The 16,977-nt window shown below is 47.4% G+C and overlaps 1 protein-coding gene across 12 annotated transcripts in view; it reads left to right on the plus strand.

Moving 5' to 3' along the window:
* Positions 1 to 10,426, plus strand: part of CADPS2 (calcium dependent secretion activator 2) — a 324,205-nt gene extending 313,779 nt beyond the window's left edge. For 11 of the 12 annotated variants that reach the window (XM_087764100.1, XM_087764101.1, XM_087764105.1 and 8 more), the window contains 2 exons: positions 5,914 to 6,018; positions 9,454 to 10,426. In XM_087764100.1, coding sequence (XP_087620226.1) covers positions 5,914 to 6,018; positions 9,454 to 9,624 — 276 coding nt within the window. In that variant the 3' untranslated portion in view covers positions 9,625 to 10,426. Of the gene's footprint in view, positions 1 to 1,479; positions 1,564 to 5,913; positions 6,019 to 9,453 lie in introns of those variants that run through there. The other variant, XR_015706229.1, reaches the window with a different exon arrangement.
* The last annotated feature ends 6,551 nt before the right edge of the window (positions 10,427 to 16,977 follow it).

Genomic DNA, 16,977 nt, shown 5'->3' on the forward strand with positions numbered 1-16,977 from the left:
CAGAACAATAATGTTGAGACAGACATGCACAAAAAAAAAAAAAATCATGTTTGCATGGACTTCCTACAAAGGCAAAATTCTGGATTTTGGTGAGAATATTTTTTCAGGGATGGCACTGTAAACTTGGGTGCTCAGAGTCAAACCTAGCAGAACATTTTATGTTGTGGCACTGCGAGGCTATGTATGAGAAACCACATCCTTGTGGGGCTGGATGGTGTGTCGCAGAAGGGCAGTGGCTGTCACCATGAAGCCACGTGGAGATGATAGTGGGATGGGAAAACCCCTGCATGAGAGCTTTCTCTTCTCTCAGGTTTCCCTAGCTTCTGTTCCTTCATTTTCCTGGTCACCGACACAGTTATTGTCATTGGAAGTGCAACTGGAAGTGCCTCACAGACTGGTGCACATCTATGACCAGTGCAATCTAGAAAAGGAAAGTCACTGGGGAGATAATCTGTTCCTCTCAGGGGAGTGAAAATACAGGAGAGAGTGGTGGGAGGGCACTACATCACTAGTCAACAAGTTCTGGTCTCCCTCCATTAGAAGAAATTGTTATTTTAACCAGTTCATAAATTGCCCGTGTGAGGAATGAGAATTGATAGGCTGGGAAGAGAGTACAAACAATTTCTGCGCATTGATATATTGAATTTTCTGTTTATGTCGACCTACAGTTGCCTCAACCTTCAAAGGTTTGTCAGGCTTTCTTAATCAAAAGGCTACCTAAACCTGTGGGAAAAGCATAAACATCTTATGCAAAGTTGCTTCATTGTTGCTTTTAGTTTGCAACTAAGTATTTTTCATTTCTGCAAAAATGTAAAGATATTTTGAATGTTAATTACGTTTTCTGACTTGATTTCTTACTTTGGTGTTCCTGTGTGTACATACCTTCTGATACATTGTGGTGGCCCACAGGTTGAGAAATCCTTCCCCAGGTTTGGGTTTTTTTAAGAGTTACCAAGGCTTTCCAGCCTTCAGAAGAGCATATGAACTCGTCACTGCTCAGGTGAAAATCCTCATTTAAGTGGGTGATGTCTATACCTAAACTTGAAAATATAGCTATAACTTCTAAACCCCCGAGTGTTTTCAAAGACACGACAAATAACACTTGTTGCCCTCACTATCATTAACATTCAACAAAGGAAGTCAGTATGATTATTCATATTTTATAAAGAGGGAAATAAATTATGAAACTTACATCAGGAACTTTTTTCTAACTTTTGCTGTTTGCATTTTTAAGGACTAACTGTATTCTTTCATCATTTAACATTTTTTTTTTAAATGTTCTAAAAGTCCCTTGGCACACTACTAATGCTAGCTACCAAAATCTTGACACAATGCAATAGCATTGCCTTGCCATAAAAACTGGGCATTTGAGCATTTAATATTGAATATGCTCATAGTATCTCTTGGGCATTTTAGCTTATGCTGCCTTTGATGTTCAGTCTCTTCAGTGAGAATACTTTCTGTTCTCGTTCCTGGTAGGAAAAGTAGAGCCGGAGGAAGTGAAAACATGCCGTTGTCGTCTGAGCGACTCAATTCCTGATCAATAGTGCGATAAAGGCTTCGGTAAGAAGATAAAATGCAGTTCCTAGCAAAGCCGTTCCCCCTGCCATATTCAGCAGAAAAAGCATTTTGACAGTGCCCATTTATCAAGAGCAGGCAAGACAGAGAAACTCGACGGGGTCTTGTGTCTCAGGCGTGAGGGACACCAGCCCTAGAAGGACTAAAGCATTGTGTATTAGTATGTATTGAGCCTCCTTCCAGGTGGCAAACAGCTGCACCTTTTTATAAAACTTCAAAAATAAATCTGAAGTGCTTGCTTTCAGCCAATAAGTGTTATATTTAATTGAACCGTTCTGCAAATCTTATAGCTCAGGCACCCAGAAAGATGGTGAATATTTAATATATTTGTTTTGTATTTCCACCGGTCAACAGAATAATGAAATTCCTTAACTACTTCTCTTTAACTTGCCTGAAGAAAGCACGGTATGTTGCTAAATCGCTTTTCACTGGCCCTGCCGAGAAACAACTTTAATCCTTGTTAGAAAATTGCAGAGTCTGGGCCTGACAAAGAGCTCATGCCTGGCGCATTGTGAGCGCTGGGAGCGGGGCGAGGGGAGCCCTTTACAGCTGCGTGCCTCCAGCCCGCCTCAGCTGGACTATTTAGGCGAGGAGGTTTGTCAATTCCTCCCGACAATGGAGCGAGTTTTTCAGTGCCTGTAGCCGCGCCGAGCCCCGTTGGGGATCAATGCTGGCCATTCAAGCTGCACCCTCTTTCATTGCTTTGGTTTGTTAATTTAAGACTAAAGGTCCGCTGAGGGGGTTTAGGGTGTTTAAGAAAGCTGATGAACTGTTTAAGAAATCTGATGAACTGAGAGCGTTTATAGCCCTGGTGTGGCAACTATTGGCACTGAGGGAGCTGTGTCCTTGTTGACCCTCTTGTTATTAAAAATGCACAAGTGCTGCGCTTCTCAATATTTCAACACTCTTTCATTGTCAATACCACCTTCTGAGCCCTTCAGCTTGTTGCTTGCTCTAAAGATCTTCTTAGATTGGGTTTGAAAACTTCACCTTAAACACTAGATTAGACTGATGTTCTGTTTTCCGTGCTCCTGTTGATTTGTTGAACCTTCCCAGGGCTGGAAAGCAAGTAGCAGCTTGATGGGGAGACAGGCTGCTAATATGATTTACCAGTCTACAGTCATGCACAATAAGTGTGAATAAATACAGGGGTCTCACAGAGTCAACCCTAGCCTTTCCTTTTCTCTTATTTTTTACTTTAAAAGAGATATCTCAGGAAAATGAAGTGAGTAATGCATGCCCTTACAGGAGCTGGATGAGCTATGAATAAGAAGGGGGGGGGGGGGGGGGAACAGGGAGGCAAACATATTTTTGTTAAAGTGGTTGGCTGCTGTTATGTGCTGATGTGAAAAAAATATATAATAAACACTTACTCTTCTTTATTCTTGCATAGACGACAGCAAAGAATATGGCACTAATACCATATCATTGACATCTGCAAGCGTCGCGTTGTCCGTGCGGTGCTATTGTTGCTAGCGGGAAAGTGACTTTTTCTTAAAACCGGTTAGCAGGACTTTTTTTTATTAGTAGTATTATTACTTAAAAACTGTGTAATCTCCGGACCATTATCTAATCGCTGAAGCTTTTGAGCTTGCAGTAGGTTCCTGTAAGTCACAGTAGATGCATCCCTGCCTCTGTAACATGCTCACGGTTGTCAAAATGTGTGGCCTTGGATTCCGCCTCTGAGAGGCATTTGCAGGGCTGTGCATTTTAACAGGCTCCAAAAGAAGCGATAGGGAAATATTTACTTTTCTTCTTAGGAAGTCCAGCAGATTTATGTTTATGCAGCTTCAGCCTATACTAAGTACTCAAAACTAGTGGGTGTAAGGCCAATAGCAAACAGGAATCCTATCCGCAAGTACCTCTAGGAGGACTCTAAAAATATACTGGATGTGATTTTTATTAAAAATACTGTGACAATTCAAAATAAGAATACCTCTTTGTCTAATATAATAGCAGTCGTATTTTTTCTGAACAGTGTATGTTGACAGAGGAGCAAGTGTCGTAGTATCATTTCACAATCACCAAATGAAACATTTCTACTGAAAGTTGAACGTATCAAAACTAGCCAGGAAAGCATATTATAATTCCCTCCAATTTCTTGCCTTTGTTTTCAGTGCATGTAAGCATATCATAGATATGGCTGGAGAGTCTAATTTTTACTGCATCCATCTAATTAAGTTATATCTGGCTGGGCTTTGAAACACGTTTTGCCAGAAAACTGGGGCTGGGTCTGTTCTCAGTGATCTGGCACCATTCAGTGGTGTTGCATGGGGAAACCAATCACAGGATTTCCGATCCTCTCTGTAGTTTGCTCGTGTGAGCAAGTTTGAGCCCTTTCTGCTTTCTGCAAACCAAATGTATCGTGGATGCGTTACTGGATTTTTTTTATGGAAGAACATCAGTTTTGAGAAAAATCTGCTACTAAAATCCTGCTCTGTACTATGATTATGTTGAAGATTAACAACTGTGGAGTCTGAGTGATAATATAATAATTGGGCTCATCTTACTGCAAATAGATATTCTGGGTAGAACGCTTAGCATATGAATTTTTACGTTTATTAGATCAATAGTGTTCCCCGAGTGAATAAGCTCAACTGTATTTTATTTTCTAAACATCTGTATGCATACAACACCTGTCATGTAGTTTACAGCTGCCGCTTAGTAACAACTCTGTCACATTAAAAATATTTTACGTTATAAAGGAAATCCAAACCAGCATGCGTGTTTGGGGTGAGATAACGTAAACAGTATAAGAGTGTCATTCAGTGATAAAAAACAGTATTTTATGGATACCCAATCCGTCCCACATATTATTGAATAAATCGAACTACTTTTATGAAATGTGCACCTATCTACATTTTGTGGTGGGTTTGTTCACTTCTGTAAAATAGTAAGTTAATAGGAGAAACTCTAAAAAATGTAGAAGTAATTTCTTTCCAATGATTTGTAATTAAAATACATTTGAACACATTAAACAAAATAAATTGAAACCTTTATTATATGAAAATCTGATTTCAAACTTACCTGAAAACTGATAGTTACAATGAGATGAGACTGTTACCTGTAAGGAAAAAGTATTTACCTATATTTACTGTATGTCTCCAAAGCTTTTTCCAGAGAGCTTACATTTGGATGAAAGAATATTTCTGTCTTTTGTTACCTCCAGTAGCCAGTAACTCGGCTTCATTTTTTCAATATATATTTTATTTTATTCGTTAATGTAGAGGTGGCTAATGAGACATGTTAGATCCTTCCTTTGAATTACTTTACTATGTATACCTTGCCTAACATGCTGCATTTTAAAATACGCGCAGTGTTTCCTCTCTTTGCAGCTCTGTGTATTTTGTAAAGACAGAGGAAATCACATAAGAAAGGAATTTAAGCCTCTTCCCTGTGGGGAAGGAGACTAGAAACAGAGCTACGACACAACCTCTTTTAATCTCTCGCTACTAAAATGAAAAAAAAAAAAAAAAAAAATCCCTTCCTTTTTACAGTTTGACTAAATGACATCTGGTTGGTATTTTACAGGAGGGGAAGGAAAACTGCTACAACCATATTTAGTAAAATCTCTTTTAATCCAGTTAATGTGAAAGAACTATTATAGTAGCTATTTGGATCTGAGCTTTTTTTTACGGTAACATAGACACCAACAGCAGAGAGCTTATTCTTACCCCATCCGTTCGTGAAGCTTTGAGTGAAAACATACCCATGCCTAAGACATAAAAAGGAAATAAGGTAGGCTGTAATTATAATTAGTAATTAACGTAGAACAAAACCTTAACGTGGTTATTTTGGGAGGGGTGGAGTGGTGTTTTGATCGTACTTAAATACAGTTTCCATGAATTTCTGAGTTTTTCCACTTAATGAAGAAGTGATTTAAAAGAAAAAAAGCAAGACAGATACCATATTCTATGTTTGATGCTGTTTTCCTGTTTGGATTGGAAAATCTAGGTACTGCAAATTCTGTCTCAAGATACCCTGGCTGTTTTTTCCCTGGCTGTTTTAGCTGTCAATTCTCTCATGTAATTGTGTATTTAATATCCATTCTTACTGACAGATAGCCAAGTGCCTAACGCTGTTTTGCTGGAAAATGTTGTAACTGAAAGATAAAATGGCAGTTGCTAATTCATGTAAAGAACAGTCTAGGTCAAGTTATTTGATTTCCTACTGACCCATACCATTCTCTTACCAGGAAATTATATCATTGTTGACTTCAAGTGCTGATCTGTGATCATTTCAAAGTGTTTCATTACCTCTCATTACCAAATCTGTTAAATGAATACTGCAGGGTTGTTTGGTGTTGTGTTGGTTTTTTTTTATCCTTCCTTTCAGCAATGGTATAGCAGCTCCATGAAAGTCATATGCATGTGGTTGGCTGATAGATTAGACCTTCAGCTTCACATCTACCAGCTGAAGACTCTCATCAAGATAGTGAAGGTAAATAAAATGTGTTTGTGTTAGACTGCATAGTAAAGAGAAAAAAGTTATTAAGTCTTAACATGGATAAGTATAGATCACCCTAAAAGTTAAAAAATGTGGAATAAAGTTGTGAACTTACGTAGTTTTAGGTTGGGAGGGGTTTTTTTTTCACAGTTGCAGCAAATTTCAGGAGAAAAACAATTTATTTAAACCTGTCATGTTAATTATATGTGCACTAATAATTGTCATCCATTCTGGACTCAGTGACGATTAAGATTGTTCCAAGGAATTTTAACAGATTACTGCTAGCTGTGCAGCAATGCTGTGTGGTATTCCTAATAAATTACTGTTTGTCATATTACTGATTTTTTTTTGTTTTACCTTAATAATCCCAGTAGCGTTCTTTCTCCACTTTTCCACTCTCCTAAAAAGTAACTATTTTCTTTTTTACGCGCATGTGATTACTAGGTTCAATTGGAAAACAATAATCAATATATTAGATGATAACATTTTCTAATCTTTCATACTCCAGGATAAGTATCAATAGAAAAGCCAATCCCTCCAGTCCAGTCTTCAGTCATTTGCACTGGACAATGTCAAATGCTTCTGGGCGAGGTGTAAAATACCTTGCAACAGGCAGTTATGGGTTAACCTGCCATAAAAGAAAGTTTCCTCCTAACTCCTTTTCAGATCTTAGTTAATACCCTTAGGTAAGAGACAGAGAGCCATTTCAGATTTTTTTCCGTTTAATTCTGTGTTGTTTAACTCTGAACATTCTTGTTATCCATACAAATATGGAATAAGAAGCACCTGTTGTCAATGGTGACCTTGATTTCTTCAAAATATTTTCTCATTAAGTTCATCCAAGACTGTAAAGTCAGAAGTGTTTCAACTCATGGACACCAGAATTGCAACTGGTGTCCCACAACTTTCAGGATTCACTAGCTAAAGGGAAAAAAAATAGAAAGAGAGATGCAAGAAAACAGTCATAATAATGATGCCATCATGGCTCCCTGAACCACCCAAGCTTAGCTTTGCTATTTTTCACCTTAACTGGTTTCTCTGGGAACAGGATTTGGCTCTTCGTTACGTAATGTGCCAAAATGGCAAAAGCAGTTTGCTATTTGTGGTTGAAATGAATGGCTCTTGTGAAAGGTTTAAAGCTCTTCTCAGGTGAAGGTAGTTATCATCCTTTGGGGGGGGAAGTGTCACAGGATCTAAACCCCTTGCCCAGTGAGATCTGTGAACGGGCAGGCTAAATTATATTGGTTAAATATCACCTGGGGGATTAAAAGAAGAGGCTCTTAGAAAACCGAAGTTCAGGTGAATGAGCAGCGCTGTCAGCCAGCCTTCCCACTGCAGCCTGGCACCCTGAGTAGCCTTGCTCAGAAGAAGTAGGCTCCCGGTGGCGATGGGAACGCCCTGGTTATGGCGGTAGGCTTTCTGTGCCCGTACACCTGGTTTGCTTTGCACGTAAATTCCAAGTGTGTTATTCCATGGCACCTTCTGTGGATACAGGAGATTGAAGAAGCTGATGTCAATCATAGAGGTTCTGGTCAATGTACTGGAAGACAGAAAATCTTGTCACCTGTGTTTTGGTGGGTGAAGAAGACAGAACTGGTAAAACAGGAACTCGGTGAACAGGAGGCTGCTGGGAAATAAGAAACAATGGTTCAAGGAGAGTATCATAAGAAGCTTTCACTGCCGCAGCCCGGCTGGGAAGAGGCACATGGAGAGGCACAGTTCCTCCAAACTCTAGCGTGAATGAAGGCACTTCTCTGTTTGCTTTTGGAAAAACTGGGAGGCTGTGTTGCCCCTGCCATCTCTTGAAAATACTCCAAAAAAGAAGTAGGACATCATTTTTAAGGGACATGGCATGAGTAAGAAAACAGATGATTCTTTCATGTTTGGATGCAGCAAAGGTAGTGGCATTATTAAGAATGACCAGAAGAAACATTCTTTGTTCCCGTTAAAGCCTTATGATGGCATAAAGGTATCGTGAGATATCTGAGACACGTGCAGAGGGATGTGACTAAAGAAGGGTCAAGGACCAAGAGGAAAGTTAGGGAGAAATGAAAAATTAAGCTTGGAAGTGAACATTATTACCCTGCAAAAGTATGTCAAGAGAAGAGCAATGACTGAACCCCAGAGTGCTGGTCTGAGAATGGGAGGAATACAATGTAAAACTGAAAGAAATTGCTGTAGGACCTGTTAACAGCATAAAAGGAAATTGAATGCACAGTGTTATAAAAAGGGAATGCAGTGGTGACACTTGAAAAAGACCAGGCAGGGTACTCGCAGGAGTGTGTGAGCAAAACATCAGCTGCATCCATTGACTCTGAAGCTGACCTATGAAAGTCAAATAAATCTCGGTTGCAGTGATTCAAACAAGGTTTAAATAATCATCGTAGATAGTGGCAGGAAAAATTCTCCCAGCTGAACATTACCCATTTTGAGAGGTGTCTTTTGCAGTTCTCTGAAATATTGAGTGAAACAGGTTCAGCTCTTTTCTCTTTTCTTTCTCTAAGGTTGTGCATGGTCTCCTCTGGCAGAGGAATGAACTTGGTAGCCCTTAATTATCTTCCATTTTCTTTTTCCCATATTCTCTTCCATAAGCATTGGGAACTTGTAGTAACGGTGTACACAACGTCCTCAGCTTTATAGGCTAACTTTGGGAAAGATTATTTCAAATGTGCTACAAGTTAAAAATAAAGAAGGTAGAGTAGATGATTTTCCATATGCTCACTTGAACATAGCATGAATGAATAAAACAATTCCGCTCAGAATTCTTACTTGATAGAAAGTCAAAGAAGAAAGTCATACCTGCTGGTTCGTAGGAAGGCTGGATACCAGGGAAACAAAGTGAAAAAAAAAAAAAAAAGATGGATGTAGATGTGAGACAAAATGTAGATGGCTTAGAATGTAAATTAACTGACTGAAGTAGTCACCTGAGAAACGTTTACATTGTAGAATATAGATCATAATCTAAAATATACTTTCTTTTTCCACATTTGGCATATAAATGTAAAGATAAATGCAAATAAAATGATATTATGGGGAAAGAGTCAGACGTACATTTTCTGTGAAATGACAGAACTACTTGTAGCGAATTTCACGTTTTAATATGCAGTTAGAAAAATCCTTTGTTAGTTTCTTATTGAATAAATGAGAAAAATGGAAGTTACTGAGACATCAGCATACAGTTACAGAAATGTAGTACAAAACACAATCTCTTAAAGGAATGACTGTCGAAGTGTGCCGTGTAGACTCTGTAGAAATCTCATGCGGCCCACAAACTAAGACCGCAAAATCTTTAGCAGACTCTGGATGGTAGGTCCCTAGCTGCAGGAGGGATGAAGCTGCTCCGCTGGCATGCTAGAGATGGCCAGTGGCTAGTGGAAGACTGCTCAGACTTGCTCGAGTCCCACTCAGGATGTTTTCTTTTTGCCGCAGAAAACCTACCGGGACTTCAGGTTGCAAGGCGTGCTGGAGGGAACGCTGAACAGTAAAACCTACGATACCGTTCACAGCCGTCTGACCGTAGAGGAAGCCACGGTCTCCGTCACGGATGCGGGAGGACTTCAGGGCATTACTATGAAAGACAGTGATGAGGAGGAAGGGTGATATTGTTTCACCAAGCATTTGGAGTTCGGGGGTGATGGTCTGAGGGTGGGGGTTATCTTTGGCTTGGGGTTTTTTTGGTAACTTGTCCTTGTAGTTGCATTTATAGTTTTGCCTTATGATAGAGGTGCAGAAATGTAATTTGCTCCGTTTTTTTTTTTTTAAAAATGAAAGTAAGATTATCAGAGGAAAAGTGCCAAGGACTTTTTGAGAACAATGGTTGTAGCATATTTTCATGTATAGCTTTGCTTAGGGCTGCAAAAACACTGGCATGGAGTTTGAGTTCCACTTGTGGTTACGTTTCTTTCCCTTTTGTTCATTACCATTCGTTCTTGTATCTCCATCAGATATTGATGTCCTGTGCAGAAAACAAAATGTGTGCCTCACTTAAAACACAACTATACAGGAAATCATTCTTGGAATAAGTCAGTGCCCTAGGTAAAAAATTAGTGTATTTTCAGGATTACACTTTGTTTACCTTTTTTGTGCTTAATTTTACATTATTATGTGCTGTGCATTAAAAATTTTAATCTTGGTTCTTTGTATTTTGAGGTTGGTATATAAGTGGTAGGACTTCAAGGACAGTCAAACACATATAAACTACTTAGGAGTGTTGCTGTGTCTATTCATTTTGCAAGTTTAAAGATATCTCATCATGTTGGATGTCAGTAAGCTTGCCATCAATGTTTCTATTTCTGTGAAAAATTTCAGGCAATAAGAAAACATTTTGTCGTGACCACTTCTGTATCTACCCAAGTTTGTATAGAATTCTACAATTAAAAGATGTTTTCAGTATTTCAAACCATTTGAACTGTTGTATGATTCCTTATGGGAACAAGTTTTTTGAAAGATTTTTATATTTAGTTTATATAGTGATTTCTAGTGAATATATTTATTTTATAGAGCAGATATATATAGCAAACAAATATCCAAGGACACAAGGCCTTGATAAAGAAAAAAAGCAAACAAAAACGCTTCACTGACAGACAGACAGTGCCCGCTGCCCATTTTTCTATGCCCTCAATATGAGCTGGAAAGAATTCAAATTTTCATCAGTCAAAACTCAGACAACTTATGAAAAATGCAGCTTTTTTTTTTTTTTTTTTTTTTGCGGGAACGTGACTAATACCTGGGTTTGCGCAGACAAGATTGGAAGAACACGGATGATACCCAAAGAAGTAAGGAAGGTTGCCGGGGTCCGTATTGAGCCATAGCATTATACTTGAGGGGCGTCGCTGGTGGACTGTGGAGGATTTATGAGGCTGGCGTGAAGTTTCCCTGCAAGAACAGACCGTAGGACTTCAGGGTCTGTCGCAAGCACGCGGGGCTGCAGGACCTGCGAATGAGAGCTGCAAGGACAGTGTTTTTCAGCATGCTTGGAAGCTTGGCCAAGCAGGGAAGGGCAAGTTACGCTTCTGCCTAGCTGTCTAGGGAGAAACCCAAAGTGGCAATTTTCTCCAGCGGCAAGCCAGCTTCCTCATCTGCCCTTGAGCTGAGGTCAGTTCAGCGAAAAGGAAGAAGTGGGAGCTGGTGAGGAAGACCGTTCTTCTCAGCTCTTCGTGCCCTGACTGAGTGCTCGCCCAGAGGTGCCCGGGGAGGCCGGAGGGCAGGGGTGCGACCCCCGCCCCAGGGCGCCTGCGGCTGCGGCGCAACGCACATTTCGGGGAGCAGCAGGGCGGGAGGTGGCTGCCACGGGGCAGGGCGGCCGGAGGGGCCATTGCTTGCATTCACGTTACTGGCTCTGCTGGGCTGGAGGGAGCACAGGAAGCCTCAGCAGTGTTTTCCACCGCTCCCAGGCTCCCTGACGGGTTTGCTGGTTTAGGTTTTGATAGCAGTAAAAGACCTGCACATCCGTTTCCCGTCTCTCATCCTAGTCGTACCCGTGCGTGGAAGTTGACGGTGTCTGAAGGGCCAGGTGGGGCTGTGGCTGAAACCCAGGCCCAGTAAGGGGTAGCCTGCCTGGCCAGGAGCTGCGGCCTCAGCCCCGGTCTCACTGTGGCAGGGAGCGGAGTACAGTGAAGCCAGGCTGCCCAAGGTAACACCCAGCTCCCAAAGCCAATGAAGCAGAGAGAGCAGTGCTGGTCAGGCCCAGAGGGAGATTTGTCCCTGCAAAGATCCCCCTCCTTGCCCTCTCCACACCGTCTTTACATCCCTGAGACCCCGCGGAGGTGCCTGTGGAGGAGCCAGCTGTAAGCAGGTGAAGGCAGGTGTGACTGCGGTGGCCCGGCGGTGCCTGCCGAGGCCGCCCGGCGCAGGGGCACGCCAGGTCCGTGCAGGGCTCTCCTGAGAAGGCGGCATCAGGAGATTTTTAAGGTTCTGAGATGACATAAGGGTAGGAAGCAGTATCAAAACTGGATGCTGTCCCTAGCAAGTCACTAACAGCGTGGGAACCTGGAGTGGGAACTAGAAACACTGGGACAGAAGTGGCTGTCACCAGCACAGCCCAGGAGGTGACGGGTGCAACGCTCCTTCAGCGGAGGCTGACCTGGCAGTCACCCATCTGCCCAGCCTTGCTAGCCAAAAGCCCTGTGAGAAACACACTGATGCACACCTCCCCTCCGGGCCTGTCCTCTGTCTCAAGGTGTTCCCACACCAAGAAGGGCTTCCTGGCAAGGCAAACAAGTCTCCCTATCCATTTGGACAATTAGAGTGGGTTATAGTAATTTCACCTGTCAGGGCCTCAAGAGGACTCACAGGCCATCATGGTCCTGATGGGCCTCACCTGGGACCCCCACCCCCAGCCTCTGCCCAGGGACTCCACCTCAGCTCGGTCCAGGGCTGCCGGTCTCTGCCCCAGCGATGGAGTCAGGAGTGCTGGTTTCTCGCTCAGCTACAGGCCCGCCTGTGCTTGTTCACGGGCCCTGATGATCCAGACTCTGACCCATGCATCAACTTCAGACTTTCCTGATGACCACGAATGTGTCAGTGATCTGGACTCTGGGTTGCCACCACCTCTGCCCCTGCCCTGGGCTGCCCTGCTCCCGTTCCCTGGCTGGCTGTGGTGGGACCAGCCCTGGCTGGTGGGCCCTGCCCTGCCAGCCTGGGGAGACCCCCAGCTGCCTGTCCCTTAGGGACCCTTCCTATGCCCTGACATAATTAAAAAAAAATCCATAGATCTATGAATTTTTGTGGCTTGAAGTGGGTCTGAGTTACTCAAATTTCATGAAGCATGATACATGTACACCCCATACGTCGAGCACTTTGCTATACAATTTCATCTGCATGCGGTGCTTGCAAGACATGTCTGTCAGTAAGACGGAGGCGGGTAAGGAAATAGCAAAAAAACCAGAGATGATGTAGCTAGAAGTTATGTTTGTGATTTCAGAGAGATTAACTCAGACACAAAGCATGCGGTAAGTTATTATTAGAAAGGCAGCACAGCAGACATCACAGGAAGGCAGGTACAGAAATGACAGCGCTCCAAAGGTCATTCCATTTCTTATTAATTCACGTATCTTCCTAGTAACTAGATTTGTGAAACCGTGAACCAGCGCCAAGCTTGAGAAGGCCAGTGAGTATCTGTGTGACAGCTTCGGAGTCAGGCACCGCCGCCGCCAGCAGCCGCGGCAAAACCCCGCTGACATGGAAGCAAGGGCCGCCTTTACGTTTTAATTTACGCGTTTAAAAGCTCGGCACACTCCTGGAGGTGCGTGCCGGCCCGGGAGAGGCGAGCACCTCCTCTCCTCCCGCTTCGCGGCTCCCGCCGCTCCGGCCCGGGGTGCGCGGGGGGCCCGGCCCGGCGCTTCCTCAGCGGGCGCGGAGCGCAGGGAGCCCCTAGCGAGGGGGCGGGAGGGGTCCCGTTTAATTCACCCCCCTGCATCCTTGTAGCATCAAAGGGAAGCATTCAACTTCATTGAAGCCGAACCGGTACAAGCCGCGGCCGGGTGCGCGCCCCGTGCGGCGGGCGGTGCTCGGGGCCGCGGCGGGAGAGCTCTCCCGGGGCAGGGGGCCAAGAGCTCGCCCCCCTCGGCTGTCGCCTCCCCCTGCCCCGGCCCAGGAGGCGATGGGCAAGGCGAGGCAGGACAGAGGCCGGAGGAACGGCCGCGGGGGCAGGGCGGGTGCGGGGCACAGGGTCCCCCACCTCCGGCCGAGCTCGGCCCTCCGCCGCCGCCGAGGCCAAGAGGGGAGAGGGCGGCGGGCCCGTCCCGGGCCCCGCAGCTGCCCGCCACAGCCCCGTCTGCGCCCGCAACGGCCGCTCCCCGCCCGTGAGAGCGGCGCTTGCCGGGCCACCCCCCGCCCTGGTTCCGACCCCGAGCGGCGAGCGGGCAGCCCCCGCCGCGGGAGCCGGCGCAGCTCTGGGGGGCGAGCGGCTCCCGGGGGACCGGGTGCTCATCAGAGGCGCCCAGAGGAGAGGCCTCCCTCCCCGGCCCTGGGGACGCGGCACCCGCTCAGCGCCCTGGGGTCCCGGGGGCGATCTCGGGCCAGGCCCCGGGTGTCCGTGGGGGTCCGGAGCTCCTCCTGGGACGCGCCAAACCCTCGGCGCGGGGGGCGGCCGGGGCCCCTCTGCGTGGGCGGCAAGTGCGGCTCCACGGGGGACGGGGCAGGGAGCGCGGTGCCGGGGAGGGGCGGTGGGGCTGCTGGGGAGCCTCCCTGCACGGAGGGGCCTGGCGTGCGTCTTCCGAGGGGTTTTGGATCAAACGCTGACAGCAAACGTTCGCGCAGCAGACGGCGGGAGTGCAAGGCAGCAGCAGGAGAGTCCTCTTCTAGAGGAGGACTTCGCTCGCTTTGTGCGAAAGGGACGGATCCTGGGACCCCCGTGGGGCCGGCAGAGACACCTCGGACAGCCTGGGATGCCCAGCACAGCCCCCGGCCCGGCCGGGCTCCCACCGGCACAGGCGCGTTTTGTTCCAACAGCGACTAAAAAAAACCCCAAACCGAAATCAAAAACCCACCGAACAAGCCAACAAAAAAACCCAACCAAAGCTGGTTTTGGCCTTACGGGGAGTAGTGTCGTGTGTCGCCCGCCCCCCGAGGGCTGCTCAGTTGTCCCCCGCGCCCGGGCGGGGGTGCCGGGCTGGCAGCCGAGGGCGGCGGGGAGCCCTCTCCGGGCGCCGTCCAGCAGCGGCCCCGACGGGCACGGCTCCTGCTTTTGTTCTTATTTTCCCGTTTTTCGCTTGGCTTCTCCCTCCCTCCCGGCAGCGGCACACCGAAACGGACCCCGCCAGAGGAGAGCGGGGTTCTGCCCCGGCTCCGTCCCCGGCAGCCCGCTGATGGCGGAGACTTCTCCCCGCCGCCACGGCCAGCCCGCCGCTCCTCGGCGCCGGGAACGCCGCACACAGGCGCCCACGCAGCCGACCAGCTCTTTGCTTTGCTCCAGGTTAGCTCCCAATACACTGGGAGAAAATAGAAACAAAAATAAGTTAATTGCTCCTGATCCTATTCAGGAATCTTAAAAATAAATAGCTTCCCCGAGCCAAAGAGCGCAAGGCGTTCATTTAGCGGCGACGGGGCTAAACATTTGTTGAACTGGGAAAGGAACAAATGAGAAAGTGTCATTCATGGCTGCGGCTGCCGCTGGCCCCTCCCAGCCACTTTCAGCAAGGGCCCTTTGGCGCTGGTGACACCGCCGGTCCCCTCGCAGGCGGCCTGATTAGATTAGCCGCCATCGCCGCCGCTCGCCTTCCTCCCCGGCACACTTAGACAAATCGCTTGCATGAATTACGGGAGGGCCGGGAGCGCTGCTTTAGAGGGTCACTTGTAATTTCGATTATATGTGATTAAAGGCTTTATACGTGAAAAGGCTTAATTTGCAGCCGTTTGGTTTTCGGTTTAGAGGGGTCTGTGCGAGGCGTACTGTACTGTCAAACTTTGTTGTACCTCCGGGAACACTTGTGTGTGGCGGGTCAGTGTCAACTGTTTTTCTTTTGTGACGGATTCCGTTAAAAATAGCAATACTTTATGCTTTCCCTTGCGGTGGAACCGGTACAGAGGGATGCCAACATGCACTCACTGTATGGGGAGACTATACATAGCCTCAGAAGGCATATACGCATATAGAGCGAGCGATTTTTCCCGGAGAAAATGTCAGTGGAGAAAACGTGTTACAACTTAAAACAACCCGGCAAAGCCCAAGCGCCTCTGCCCGCGCCGCCGAAGCAGCGGAGCCCGAGGCGGCGGAGCCCAGCCCGGCCCCGCCGCCGGCCGCCCCTCGCCGGGGCCGGGGCCGGGGCCGGGCGGGCCGGGCGCCCCGTCCCCCGCCCCAGCAGCCGGGCGGGCGGCGGCAGCAGCGGGCTCCCACCGAAAAGGACGGCGGCGCTGGATCTCCCCCAACGCCGGCTGATAAATGGGGACGGCAGCTGGCCCACCGTCCTGGAAATGCCGGGCGCCGCTTCCCCCCGCTTTGACTCCTTCCCCCGTTTATAGAGTTCCCTTCAAAAGACGGTGAACACCGAGCCCCGAGCGGGAACGACCAGCCGGGCAGCCAGGGGCTCCTTCCGAGTGCGAAGGAGCCGGGGTCGCTGCGCTGCGCCGCGGCGGGGAGGGCGGCCGCTCCCGGGACGCGGCGCGGCCGAGGAGCGGAGGCAGCTTTCGTCCCGCCTCGGGGGCAACTCGCCTCTTCGCAAAGCCGGCGGCTCGGGAGGGGACGGCGAGGGCTGGCGTCTAGTGAGAGCAACCCCCAGCTTTTGCAGCGAATCCCGACGGTGGCACGATTAACGGTGATCATTGCAATAGCAACGAGGGTGCCCAGGCTCCGGCCGGGCGCCGTCGGGTCCGCGGGAGCCGCGGCCAGCGGTGCTCTCCGTAGCCCCCCGGTGCCCCCTTGGGCTGGCCCGGCCGCAGCCCCCGCAGCCCGGCTGGCCGCCGCCTTCCCGCCGCGGGGCTGCGAGCGCTGCCGTAAAGCGCTGCCAGGAAAAGATTAATACCCGCAGCAGAAGGTTAGCGGAGTTATTATCCTTTTCAATTCATTTTTGACTTAAAAACGCAATGGAATTATTCATTTTATTAAGGAGGAAGAAATTAAAGATTAGGCTTTAGGCGGTATTTTACCTCCCTCTAATCGCCTCTGGGATCGGATTGGAGTAATCCTGACGCCGAGATGAATTCGCCGGTGACTCGGATTTTGAGTGCATGTAGAGATACGTTATGATCATAATGCAAGTGAGCAATATCAAGAACATAGCTTAGGAGCGAATGAAACACAAAACCGATTACGGGGAAAAAGAGAACAGCGGCTTTCCCGGGCAGAACACGAAATCAACTCGAGGCAAAACTTTTGCCCTTAATTCCTCCGGCGGTCCGCAACTCCGGGCGGCCGGCGGGCCCGCTCCTTCCCCCGGCGGCCCCTCCTGCCCGGGCCCGGGGCCTGCCGCCAGCCTGGAGAGAGCTCCGGCCCCGAGCCTGGCCCAGCCCGCCCTG

This window comes from Nipponia nippon, unplaced genomic scaffold, assembly GCF_047370975.1.
Source record: "Nipponia nippon isolate SJK-2023a ecotype South Korea unplaced genomic scaffold, ASM4737097v1 scaffold_3, whole genome shotgun sequence".
NCBI lineage: Eukaryota > Metazoa > Chordata > Aves > Pelecaniformes > Threskiornithidae > Nipponia > Nipponia nippon.